Source organism: Bactrocera neohumeralis, chromosome 2, assembly GCF_024586455.1.
Source record: "Bactrocera neohumeralis isolate Rockhampton chromosome 2, APGP_CSIRO_Bneo_wtdbg2-racon-allhic-juicebox.fasta_v2, whole genome shotgun sequence".
Taxonomy (NCBI): Eukaryota; Metazoa; Arthropoda; class Insecta; order Diptera; family Tephritidae; genus Bactrocera; species Bactrocera neohumeralis.
In genome coordinates this window covers 85,621,295-85,635,785 of record NC_065919.1, presented here as the reverse complement: position 1 = coordinate 85,635,785, position 14,491 = coordinate 85,621,295, and the positions used below count along the sequence as shown (strand labels likewise).

General features: G+C 34.1%; 1 protein-coding gene across 1 annotated transcript in view; it reads left to right on the top strand.

Moving 5' to 3' along the window:
* LOC126751208 (205 kDa microtubule-associated protein) overlaps nt 1–13,562 on the top strand; it is a 33,014-nt gene extending 19,452 nt beyond the window's left edge. Inside the window, exon 2 of the mRNA XM_050461267.1 lies at nt 7,604–13,562. Within this exon, the coding sequence (XP_050317224.1) occupies nt 7,604–9,676 (2,073 nt within the window). The 3' untranslated portion in view covers nt 9,677–13,562. The remainder of the gene's footprint in view (nt 1–7,603) is intronic.
* The last annotated feature ends 929 nt before the right edge of the window (nt 13,563–14,491 follow it).

Sequence of the window (14,491 nt, the reverse complement as noted above, 5' to 3'; positions counted from 1 at the left end):
TTGAGCGAATTTGTGTATACGCCGGTGTGTAATTATTCGCACAAGCAGCAGATATGTACGTATGTATTTGTTTGTAGCACCGTTAACGCAAATGTATTGTTTTGCCGTACAATTTCTGCTGAAGTTGATGGTAAATACTTGTCGGTTTCAATGGATTGCTTGTGGCTTATGCATTTTAGCTGAGCTAGAAGCCGGCAAACGGCGTCCGTCACCCACTATCACGCTTGCTCACTTCATAATTCAGCACACTCATTTCTTCATTTGTTTGCTCTTTTTATATACGCATGCACATTCACACATACATATAGCATATGTATGTACATTTGAATGAATGAGTGTACATAAGCGTTCGCCAGCGCATTGTTGATGTCATCATTTGAGCATTTTGTTTATTTGCCTATAAGTACTTCTAATATGTGTGTGTGCAGTCAGGTTGTGGAAAATAGCAGCGGGCGTATGTGGCAGGAAACAGCTCAAGTATATAGACATAAGTTGGTTGCAACTTTTGACATAGTTTAAAAAGTAAAATCTGTTATGAATTTGACCTATAAATCCTAAATCAATTACATACATACATATAATAATAACACAAATACTCTACACCGCTTTTATTTTTAACACGAGTGTGGAAACTTATTTTTGCACGCATACGTGTGTTTTTGTTCATCTATTTACATTCAATATGCCGATTTTGCCGGTCGGCTTCTCCGCTTTTCTATTTGATTTTAAAATTAGTCAATAGAAAAGGTAAAAAGAACGCATGGAAACAGAAAACATATGTATGTATGTACCTATGTATGTACACTTAAATCGTTTGACAAAAAAATTACTGGTAGTTAGGTAAACTGGAACACTTACTGACACATCCGCATTAACACATTTAGAGATTTAAATATTTATTTTTAAATACGCTCTGTTTTGCTATTAAGATGGTTTCGCGATAGCCTTTGTTGATTAGTACAGATTTTTGCGAAACTTAGCTTAAATGTAGCCCTTGAAAATGCAACGTTAACATAATTTTTTCTCAATTTTAAATATAGCAAATGCATATACATATGTACATACATATTTACGGCTCCGGTAGTTTTGTCTCCCATTAGTGCGACTTAAATTAAAAGCTATACATATGTAGGTGCAAGAAAACTACTACGCAGCTTCAAAATTACCATGTTTTTTGCTAATGTCATAAGGTATATATCTTGTTTCCGGATTCATAAACTACAGAGGTAAAAGTTTTTATTTCATATCCCTATGAAGCGTACTCAAATTCGAACAAAAAGTAATTTCGAGTTTTAAGTCAAAATTTCATTCATCTCGAAATTTATCATATTGGTTCGTTTATCTCTGAACAAGCTAACATAAATGTCAAATTTGACCCGGACTTTAAAAAATATACATTTTTATGCATTTTAATACAAATCTTTATTACCGTCTTCAAAATATGTAGGTCCCTGAGCCAACACAAGAATGCTAACGGCTAAGCTAATTTTTCCTACACTTCTTATAATCCTCGGCTGAGGTGGTTTTTACTGAATTCAGCGTTTTTTGGTTTTTTCGGTTTCGACCTGTAATGATGCGTGTGATGAATGTAGATTCCAGAGCTACGTCGTCAAGCATGTCTTTTGCGACCTCTACTTGACGTTGTTTTTGCAATAGATGCATGTCTCTTCGTACGAATATCGTTTTGTACCCAAAAAAATAACCAAATTGTGTTGAATCGATTCACAAGAGATGTTGAGTTCTTCTGATATTCACTCTATTGGTTCTGATTCAAACAATTTAGGAGCACTGTTTCTTTAACTTCTTCGATGCTATCGTCTTATCAGAGGTGGATAAACAACTTGCGTGCAGCAAGTTTTCGAAGACTTCACCAGCTTCATTTAAAGCTTATGTTCGTTACTAAATAGACTCCCAAAACACTTTTGTAACATTTTCAAAGATTATGTAGCCTTGATTCCATTGAACACACAAATTTTCAAGCAAACTCTTGCCACATTTTTTGTCTGTAGTAAAGGTCCAGACAAATTTCTCGCGCTGTAAACAAACAGGTGGAAAAAACACAGTAATTGACATATGGAGATGAAACTTCGCACGGAATGTTATGCCTAAATGTATCGATGCGGTTTGAGTCCAGTTTACATGTTCAGTCCAGATGTTATGAACATTTTTCCAAAGTAATATATACAGTGCAATTCTTTCAAGTTGACGATTTTATCGCTAATTTATTCTTCCACTCCCGAGAGTCCCGATAGCGTGAGGCAGGCATTACTTTTTAAAGTGTGGAACGATTCGGATAACTTTAAAATTTTCAATAACTTCCCACAAGGCATTGCAAATACATACTCACTTTATCGGTTATTTAATCCATAGAAAAAATATTAATGGGAATAGTAATGCTCGCCTAAAGCCTGAAACAAATCAATTACAGTGTAAATATGAAAATATATTGTGTGAGTGTCGAAGCCAACGCCTTTTCTGGTGCAAATTATCTAATAATACAACGCTCATAAATACCAAAATAGCGAAGAAACACCAAATTGGGCGGGCATTTTGTTGTTTTGTTGAAGAAAAAGGTAATCTACACATGATTAATTAATTATACATCATTATCAAGTATTTTCTTTCTTTCACATTTTGGCTTTTGAGGCTGTTACTTTCTCGTGTTGGAGCTAAAGTTAGTTGCTATTGGATTTTCGCCACTCCATTTATTTAATTCTCTTGTTTTTGCTGGCATGCGAACGAAAATTGTTCGTGCGAATTTGTGCAAGCAATAGGTGCTCGCGCATTGGCTGGCTGCTTGAGTGGTTGTAGCCCAATTTCAGTGCAGTGCATCGATCTCTGTGGCGTCTGCTGGCTTAGACAATCGCTAGTTGGCGCTTACAGCTGATGGCGTTGCGACTTGGCTTAGACAACAAATTCGTGTGGATGTTTTCGTTCGAATTAGCTGCTTTGAATATACATACACACATATACATATACATATATGTATACCTGTATGCATGTACTGGCAGTAGCTCTTTGCCTGGACGGATGACTAACTCATAACCAGTAAAGCTGGCAAAGCAGACAAGCACAATTAATGTTGCCATGTACCATGTGCATATGTATATATGTGTGTGTATGCATGTATATACATACATATGTATATGTGCTGCTGATTTTAGCACGGCTTAATATGTGACCTCATTACACTTGGTTGCTCCGCAGCCGAGCGCCATAATTTTTCCCAGCTTTAGACAAACACTACATAATACTTGCACATAAATATGTATATATTATGTAAATACATATACATATGTACATTTGTACATACATATATATCTATGTACGTGGAAGTTTAGACACAAATTTACACAAATGAATACCTACAAAAGCTGGCATTTCGTTGCAAGTGGCGTTAGCGCTTGCCATTAGATGAATGCCAGCAACTGTTGCTTTTATTACTGCTGCCTCTAGGTTTGGTCAATGACATTTTCAGTTGCCTTCATTTGTTTTAAATAACTTTCAAACGCCGAACACCAAAAACCAGCTCCACATTGCTGTCATTGCTATGCTCTTGTTGTTCTCCATTGTTTTTGTTGGGTTTTGGACTTTCTGGTTTTGGTTGGAACGTTTTTTTCTTCTTCTTATTATTTCCTCGGCTGTCACTCTGGTTTTGTTTGTCTTGCTGTTTTGTTGTCCCCTTTAGAACGCACCATGCTGCACATTTACATACAAACATACATTCATACTAACTATGGTATATATGTAACTGTGTGAGGAGTTGCTAAGTTTAGCAAGAAATTAATTTGACGCTGTGTTTTTCATTGTCGACTGTGTGACTGCTCGAGCATCGTCCAAACCGACCTCCTCGACTCCAAAGTGCTGCTCCCCCAAACTGCTTCCGTCATTAAAAAATAGATTTACATACATTTGTACGTACTATATATATTCGTATACAAAGGTTTGATGGTATTGTGGCCGAAAAATTATATTTATACCGTATATCCTCTTCTGTTTTATTTATTTGCTGTTTTCCTGTTCATGTTTGTTGAATATATAATACCCTTCACAAATAAATAAATTTTCATACAAGAACTTGATTTTAATCGCTTAGTTTGTACTTCCCGTATATACAGACGGACATGTCTAAATCGCTTCAGTTCGTCACTCTGATCATTTGGAACACAATTTTTCATAACCGGACACCCACCGTCGCAGGGCTGTCCACATATGGCATGGCAAAAACATGTGTTTAAAATATAGTCAGAAGCTGCAAATCAGAAATAAATAATGGAATAAATATAGTATGTCAGCCAGGAGTAAATGAATGACAATTATCCCATAAGTCCCAACAGAGGGCGCAATCGGCAGTCAATTTGTATGTTATTGTCATTATTTTACTTATTGGTCTTAAAAACTAATCGTTGAACAAAATTCAAAATATATATTTTTTCAAATTATTTATTCGCCTAAAAGTATGCTACCAATTTTATAGTTTCCCAATGATTTTATATATATTTGGTATTACGTGCAATTAGAACATAAACCAGCTAGTGTATTATTTTAAAACTTAATGATTTTCAGATTTATATTATCCAACTTTTCGACCTAACCAAGAAATCGTTAAATTAATTAATGTGGTGACGTTACGTTTACAGACTATCTTCTTGTTATACATACTATTGCGAAGTTTTGCCCCAAATAATAACGGATATCTTTCTGAAACTACTGTTGCATTCCGTTAATACTTCCCTTTGCTGAAAAAGGCCTAGAGAAGCCCGAAATGAAATTCTATATCATAAAGTATATTTTTCTATATTCTCACAGTCGCAGACGAACTGTTTGTTTTCAAATTTGAATTCGTATACCATATATATTCAGGAAATACAATAGCATATTTAAGTGAATCTTTCACCTGTATCAATTGTGAACCCTAATCACGTGCAATTACTTTGCAAAACTCACATCCTAAAATTCTTTGTCATACATACTCATGAATGTCTGTCGTTTTTCCTTCATTTGAAGCCACTATAAACTTAACATACGTTAAACCATAAAGCTATACGAGCAATATGTGAGTGGGGTGGCAGCAATGACGCCTTAGGAAATAAAAAGTGAACTCTCTTCATATGGAAAATCCATCAAGAGAAAATTGTATTGCAATAACGACAAAATCTGAGCAGGCTTTTAAATATAATATTCAAATTCATGTACTTATGTAAGCAAAAACTGACATTATGCGCATATGTATGTATATTTGAATGATACCTAATTAGAAACAGTTAATTTTTATTAATAATATTACTATTTATAGTAAGTGTTGTGTTTTAAAAAATATTAAAATGTATTATTCAAGTTTTTTAATGAGAAAAAGCTGCAGATGTACATCTGCCGTACATAGTTACATTTTTGACCTTCGTCAGTCTGGAAAGATATACAAATAAATTGTGAATCAGTTCAAATTCTCAACAAAAAATGTTTTCAATGCCTTTAAACATATACAGAATCTTAAAACTATTTCCAATGTTGCATGCAAAGAAAAAACCTGAAAAATTGCAACAGAAATAGACCGCATAATTAATAATATCTCGCGAAGAAACCCAAAAAAGAGTTCCACTGACATTCTACATGAAATTCAAGGCGAATACAATGTCCAAGTATCTAAGAGAACAATTGCCCGGCGTTTGGTCGAATCTGGATTTCACGGCAGGGCAGCACGCAGGAACCCACTTCTGACTAAAATTCGTAGAAACGACGCGTAGATGGAACGATCTAACAATAATTAATCACTTAGGTCCTGATGGTCGAAGGTATGTTCGCCGTTCAATAATTCAAGAATTTGTTCCTTGTTATGTTCCACGCGTAGTTGAGTATGGTGGAGGATCAATTATGGTGTGGGGATGTTTTATCTGGAATGGTGTTGGTCCACTCCATAAAATTGATGGAATTTTATATAAGGAGAAATACGTCGGCATGCTAAAAAATCTAATGTTGCCATGGGCTGAGGAAAATTTGCTGTTATAAGGAAGATAACAATCAAGCATACGTCTAAGTTGGCACAAACATTTTTTAATGAAAATTCTATCAATGTTTTGGAGTGGGAATCGTCCAGCTCAGACTTAAACCCTATAGAACATCTCTGGGTGTTGTTAAAAGAGCCATATGCACCAAAAATGTCCCAAATATGGATGTTCTTTGTGATGAAATTAGAACGCCATGGTAAGCTACACCATTGGTGCCTGTCAGAGTCTTATAAAGTAAATTCGGAATCGATGTGATGCAATATTGAAGTAAAAGAGATAACTAACAAAATTCTAGCTGAAAGTAAGCAATTTTTTGTAATTTGATTTTTTGCTGATAAAATATTTTCGTCCGTTACTTTCGTCTCGTTGAGTCCACATGTTTTTGTTAAACTCTTCAAAACTTTACCGAAACGAATTTTAAACACAATTTTTACAATTATAATTTAAGTTTAACATAGGTTTCAATGAAATAAGTGAAAATACAATAAATATACGCGATTTATTAGAAAATAACATCATTTACTTTAAAATAGGTATCTAGTATGTACATAAATTAAAAATAGTTTTTGTACTGTTTTTGCAGAACAGTTTTTTGTGTTGTTATAACAGTTTTACTACTTTAGTGTCTTCTAAAAAGCATTTAAAAATAGACAAATAGTCTTCTTTTCTTCATTTTGTAACTTAATTACTTTCAAAACGTTGGAATTTTCATAGCTTCTTCCTTTTCAATTTGTTAACCTTTGTTCTTACACTTTTGGTGTTTGTTCTAATTCTCGTTATTTCTACTTTGATTCTACATATGTATGTATACTATATTTTGTGTGAGTTACTCCGTCTTCGGTACGAAAAATAATTTGGTGTTGTGCTGTCTGCAGTGACTTCCCCGTTCTTTATTATTCTGCCTGGTTATCATCCGTTACTTGTTTCCATCTATTCCACTATTATATATTTGTTTTGAACTTCGCCGGATAACATTCTTCAACTAAAAATATGTTTATAATATACTTTTACATTTTTAACTTGTAGCTTGAGATTCAACATATCACACACAGTTATTAAAGAGATCATTACTCAGCGAAATTTGTTGAGTCTGCAGTTGTAATCCAATTCATGGTTGGTTACTGTGCATCTTCTCTCGCTGATGTGTACAATTATGAACAAATTTTCTTAATTATTGTTAATCATCGATAGCTGTGCCTGACTGACGCACACTGCTTCCAGCTGTGAAAAATTCTTTGTTGTGTGTCTCAAACTATTTGCTTTTTTGGCTTTAAATGTCAATGTCTTTGACTACACACCAATGTGCTTTATGTATAGAACGTCTTCAATATGAATGATGGTGCAAACCTGTAGCATTGTTAATGATGCAGCACAAATGTGTACAACTCCATTATGGTAGAAATGTTGGATATGTTTTCAGAGATGAAGTTTTGTGTTCAACAATTTACCTGCTTTCATTTTGAGGCATTTACTAAATTAAAGAACGTTAAAACTCGCCATGTTTTGAGGATTTCCTTAATTAATTGATGTTTAGATTATCGTATTTCTTAATTTTAATATGTAATAATATTTCTTTATATCTTTTTATGTTTTCGCAGGTAGAGGAGGTTGCACAAACAGCAGCTAACATCGTTGAAAGTATGAATCCATTTGCTACTTCAGAACCCGAACAAGACGCATCTGTTGAACAGCCATCAATTGAAGCGGATCATGCATTTTCAGCATTTTCAACCGAACTGCAGCCAGATGCTGGCTTTTCGCAGCAAAACGAACAAAGCTACTACAACGAACCACAGGAGCAACAACACTTGAAGGAGGAAACAGCAAAGTCCACATTTGAACATCACGAAGACAATTTATTCTTGACAAAGCCAGAAGATGAACAACCACTAGTAGCGTCCCCTGAGAAATTGGAGTCTGAATTAAATGGATTTGAGGAGCACATACCTGCTTCCATATCTGTGGAAAGCTCGAATGCTGCTCCATTTGAGCCAGAGCCAGTAGATTTATCAGTTGAACCAGTGCATGAAGAGGCTCATTTGGAACTGGTGGAGTCCCCAATTGCTGAGCCCGCACATGAAGAGGCTCATGTGGAACTGGTGGAGTCCCCCGTTACTGAGCCAGAATATGCAGCTGTATCTGAGCCAGAACTTAAAGCTGTGCCAGAGCCAGAAGTACAATCAGTTTCTGAGCCAGAGCTTATTACGCAGCCAGAGTCGGAGGTAGAGGTACTCCACTCGGAGCCTGTAAATGTATCAGGTGAGAGCAGTAATTTTGATGCAAATGCTTCGGCTGTGGCTGAACCAATTTTGGAAACTTCAGATCAGCCCTCGGTGCCTACTCATTCAGAAAATACTATAGAGTTAGCTGCTAATGAAACCACACCGTCAGCCGTTGAAGAAACCGTGATCGCTGCTGCTGCTGTAGGTGCTCTGGCAGCTACAGCTGGCGCCGTAAAAGTTGCTGCGGATGCTCGCAAAAAACCAGAGGTTAAACAGGCTCGTACTCCAACTTCGACGAAAACAAAGGGTATCGATGTTAAAAAGGCTGCAGAACCAGCTAAAAAACCGGTTGGCAAAACTACTCTTTCAACAGTGTCTGCCGCTAGACCACGTACTGCTCCGGCTAAGACGACTGCTACCGCTGAGAAAAAACCGGCTACAACTACAGCTTCAACTAAATTGTCAGCTACTACTGCTGCTCGCAAGCCTCTAACGTCTACCACTGCAGCGTCTCGCACAGTTACTAAGACAACAACTACAACACGCCCAACGACAGCACCGACTGCTGCTAAATTGACTGCTTCTCGTACCACTACCTTGTCTACTGCACGTCGTTCAGCACCAACTACTACAGGGGCATCGACGACTGTTTCCAATGGCACAACCACCGCCAAGCCCAAACCAACCAGCAGTGCACCTACTAAGCCAACAACTTTGGGTCTTTCGGGTACAACCAAACCGAAGTTGTCATCACCTCGCACCACTTTAACATCACAACTACGCAAGGCTCCAACTAGCACAGGTACTGGTCTAGCTACGACTAAAAGTCCTCTTAAGACCACAGCACCAACTGCTAATGGCGTAACTAAAAGTTCGACCACTACAACTGCTGCAAGTCGTGCTAAGAGTTCGACTTCAACCACTACCACTACAACAACTACAACTACTAAGACTTTTACTGCTCGCCCTGCTCCGAAGACTACGCATTCATCCACATTATCATCGACTACGACACGCCGCACTGTAGGTAGTGTATCGATTAGTGCAACAGCTGCAAAAACCTCCAGCAGTACGTTGCAGAAAAAGACTCCACCGGGACCTACTAGACCATCAACAGCTGGCAAATCGTCACTTTCGCCTACGAAAACGACAAACTCACTTCTGAAAGCGAAAACCAAAGATGTAACTAAGAAAGCAGTAACTCCAACTAAATCATCAAATCTTTTAAAAAATAAACCTACCGTAGAACAGACAAAAACAAATGGTACCGCTGCTATAGGAGCAGAAGAACCTACTGTTATTCAACCGGAGCAGACACCCCAATTGAATGGTAAAGGTGACGGTGACGCTCTGCAGCTGATAGAGAATGGTATCCATAAACTTGAGCTAGAGAATGGTGAAGAGCCTCTATTGGAGCAGCATATACAGGCATCTCTGATCGATGCTTAAAGGGAAGGAACAGAAAGAAGACTTTGTATTTTTTAAAGTGCAGTAAGCAAAATGAAGAAATGTTAGATCAAAGAAAGCGATCGTCGTCATTTAATAATATTTATTTTTGTGGGGGAACTTACCTTTGGACAAGTAGACATAATGCACAAGGTACTTGGTGGAAAGCAGTATGGATTGAGGAGTGGTAGGTAAAAGCAGATGCGCATAATTTTTATAATTCTATTGCTGCGCAGATTGCTATTCACAATCAAAACAAATAAAATTAGAAGAGTATTCTGATGGAGGAAAATATTATTTTAGACGAACTTTGATAAGAAAGATGCGATTCAATGAGAGATAGTAGAAATTCACATAATAAACGAATAATTCTCGATAGTGGAGTACGGATGTGACTAGAAAGAAAGTGTAATGAAATTGACAATTAGGTGGCGAAACGAACAAAAACTATAAAAATGAAATAATTGCATATTTTCAACGAAAATATTTTCAATTTAAACTAAAATACATATGCAGTGGTCATTGGTGTTCGCTTAATTGCGATAGACTCTGCATGAATGTAAAAGTGCACATCCCAAATATGTACGTTTTTGATATAATCGCTTGAAAGTAATCTTCGTCAAGTTGCATGGTTCTCTAAAGTGTTTACCTTTTCAAAAAAGGGAACACATTTTTAATGTGTATTTGTTTAATTTATATTCTACGTTTTTTCTTGTTTTGAATAGTTCGGTGTCTAATGTTTTCAAATAGTTTTTTCGCTCTTTTAAATCGGACAAGACTTCTATGGCGAATTTTGCTATTATATTTGTCATTTACGCTGATTTGTTTACTCCTTTTATTGCATACCCATATTTAAAGACAAAAATATTTATTGTTTCAGTTATTTTTTTATACTCATTATCATCCATGGATTAATGTTGGAATGCTCATCGTTAATTATTATGTTTTCCTGTTTATCATAGTAATTTTTTTACTTTTGTCATTTATTTAAATAGTTGATTTTGTGCTGGTGAATGTATGGGAAAGACGAAAAACGAAATAAAAAATCATAAAATTTATGAAAAAGCTAAAGAAAAAAAATTTCTTATTACCACTTTGTGAGCCAGTAGTTTTTGGCCTAACAACGACAACTAATATTACGCAAAAAAAAAAAAATTAAGAAATATTAAATGCAAAAACTAAGCATAACAAAAAAATAAAAAAAAACTTTATATTAAAAAAAATGTATGCGCGGAACGCGTCATAAGTAAAAATATACGAAATGAAATTATCTTTTATACACATACATATGTATATGAATATCTATTAAATATTAGATGGCATGCGAAAGATCTTTTAATCTTTAATCACATTAACGATCGAATTGTGCATTTTTGATATATTTTTGTACTTCATTATTCTGTTCCTGTTTACAATATGTGAGTAAATGTATAACACAAGAAAACGAAGCAGTATACTTAATTATAAACAAACAAAAAAAAAACAAAAAACAAGTTAATATTATTTATGAAACAAATTGTGGACTTGCTGTGCTCCTACCCAGTGTATTATTATTATTTTTGTAATTTTCTTCCGAAATTCCTACTTTTGATTTGTGCTCCTTTGTATTATTTCTTTTAATTTGTTTAAATTAAAAAAGAAATTCTCAACTTATAAGTCTGTCGAAACATACATATATATATATATATAATATTATATTATTCTCAAAACTACGATAATTTTTACGATAAACTTGTACGCAAAACAAAAAAACGATTAAAAAGCTACAAAAAAAGAATAAAATTAATTTTTGTGTTTTATTTTAGTTTTTATTTGTATAATTTAGTTAGTAATAATATTATTTTTTGCCATATCAAATCTTCCTACTGCACATACTTTATACATATGCACTAGCTCGTTCATAAATTAAACTCACACCTGCAATTGCGAGGATCAAGCCAAATATCTGGTGTTTACGAACACATATTTCGTGTTTTTTAAAGTTTTTTAAATTAAATATTGTGTTCCATTTGTATTTTAGTATCTAAGACTTAAACGTAAACCGTTTTTAATCAACTCACAACTCGAATTTATTAACATTGCCTGCTCTCACATTTATTGTAGTACATGTGCTCGTATATAAGCACTTCACTTTATTGTAGGTATGGTGCCGCTTAAAAAACAAGTAGTGCACAATATACAAAAAAAAAATTATATACTAAGCCTTAATAGCTCTTTGTGAAATAAATTATTTTCCATAATTTTGCTTGCTTTAACAGTAGTGCCCTTTACATCTAATTTGCCTTATTGTTAACTGAATTGAATGCAAGTGATATTGATCGAAAAGTTGCTGAGAGGGTGGGGACAAATAGCTTGATATTGCTGTTTTTTTAGCTTAAATCCGAATATAATGTAGTGTGTTGTGCGAGTAGATATGACGTTTTATTGAAATATTTTAAATAAGGAGACTGACTACGATAACATGCGCGCGGTAGCTTCCCTTACGCGAAATTCTTAGCCTTTAACTCATTTTTTCGAATTAGTTAGCTTCCATATTGCATAAGTGCACTTCCAAAAGGTAATATAAAATGTTGCAGAAAAAGTGTGTCCAGCGTGTACATTTTTTTCTGATTTTGATAGATGAGCGCTTCGAACAAATGACGCTTTGAACTTTATACAAAGCGTAGTTTTGTTGAATGCGTGCTTTAAAGTATTGGATCGAGTTGTTCTCCATTTTTGCCAAACGCAAAAACAAAAACATTAAAACATTTTTTTTAATCAAAGTTAACAAGTCGTTAAAATAATTACCTTATGGTAAACATAAAGTATAGGATTCATTTTAAATCATGACAATCAGCTGTTCAAAGCTGAAATTCCATTGACTTTTTCTATTTTAGCAACTTCGAATTTTTTTTTTGGCAAATTGATATTTGCTCACAACTTAAACTACCGAAATTTTTTTAACGCGTTAGGGACCTTGAGCATCAATTTTCATTGCAATTTACACACGGTGACACCTGGAAATACAGTTTACATTTAATATGTGTATGAATATACATATCTTATACAATTACACACCATTAGAAAGCTGATTTGCGGAATTTATTGAACTGGTCATTAGGTCTTACTCGAACATTGAACAAAGAACTTAACAAAAATTATTCATTTACCGTTCTTATAAGAGAATTTTCTATGAACGTGAATATTTAAACGTAACTTTTATATTTACCTACGTACATATATCTAGAGCATATTATACAATTATACACAATTAAATTGAAACAAAAAAATACTAGAAGGTAATGCTATGAATATCTTTTAAAACAAAATAATTACCCTAAAAATGGGACATTTATCAATTAATATATACAAGTATAAAATCTGAGTAGAATTATTCATTGCATATTGCCACCTAACAACCCATATGTATCAGATATAGAAATTATTACGACTGATTTGTTTAAAGAAAATTCTGCAAAATCAGAGAGATCGCCAAATACCATAGCAAGGTAAAAAGTACATGATTACATATTGAACTACATGTTTACAAGTGCATGCTAATATACATACGTTTTTACTTACAAACACACTAGTTGCATAGAAATGCATAGAAATATGGATGGATTTAAATAACATACCAACAAAAATATGAACTGATTTAGTGCAGTAATAAGAAATATGAATTGAATGAAGCTTATCGAAGCGCGGAACCCAGCGGAATTATATTGGGTATATACAAGTACATACATACATACTTGTGTTTAATTAATTACCGGTAAAGAACCACAAATGCCCGTAGTGGTACAAGATAGAATGACAGCAAATACATACATATGCATGTAACTAACAGCAACCACTAACTAAAGTGGCCGATATTAGAAATAAAATAAATGTTAAAAATTCGAAATTATTTTATGTGTTTTCCTTTTTCAAATGACTCATGAAAAGTGTACGAGTATGATAGTTCATTAACATTTTAAAAAGGTATAAGTATATACAGTAAAGAAGAGGGTTAGGAGTTTGGAGACCGGCCCTCCGGGCTTCTACAGACTACTTAACGGTCAATATCTTTTTCGGAGCTGCATCAATATTTCTTCTGGACGCTTTAGCTGATCCTATGTAACATCTACAAAAAATATACAGAAATATGGTAAAATTAAAATAAATTTATCTCAAAATAAAAAAAAAATAGATTTAAATAATGATGATAACGATGTATCCTCCCAGGTACCTGTTTTCCCTCTGCGTCCCAGAGTGTTAAATATATTCTTCAAAATTATGATTGAATAATATGTATATTCTTCATGAAGATTGTTTTTATTGGACATTTAAAATATTACTTTTTTATCAATACTGATTTTGTTTACCTGCCTTTTGTATTTGTTGTTGTAAAATTAATTTACTATACGTTTGTTTTTAATAATGTAATGTTTTTAAATATTTGAGTCGACAAATAAACTAATCTGAAATCCTTTTAGCGATAAAAAATTAAATATTATGTTTTAGTTGGAAAATAAAGCAAACAAGCTGAAATTAGTTTTTTAAAATTTGATGCTAGAAAATAGACTATTTTTTGGCTTTATTTATGACAAGTGATTTCCGTTACTTTTATATAAGATGGAGCAAGAACATAGTAGACAAAAATTATATCTCAGAAAAGTGCTAAGAGAGACCAAAGGCCGTGGAACTCGGAAGTTTAATGTGTAGTTTAAGTACTATCACTTGTCGCTATACACAAACTTATAGTATTTACATATACATATGTATGTATGTATATAAGTATACATACAGTTGTCATGCTTATATGGATGTGGATGCAATTTACAACAGTTTGCAAAT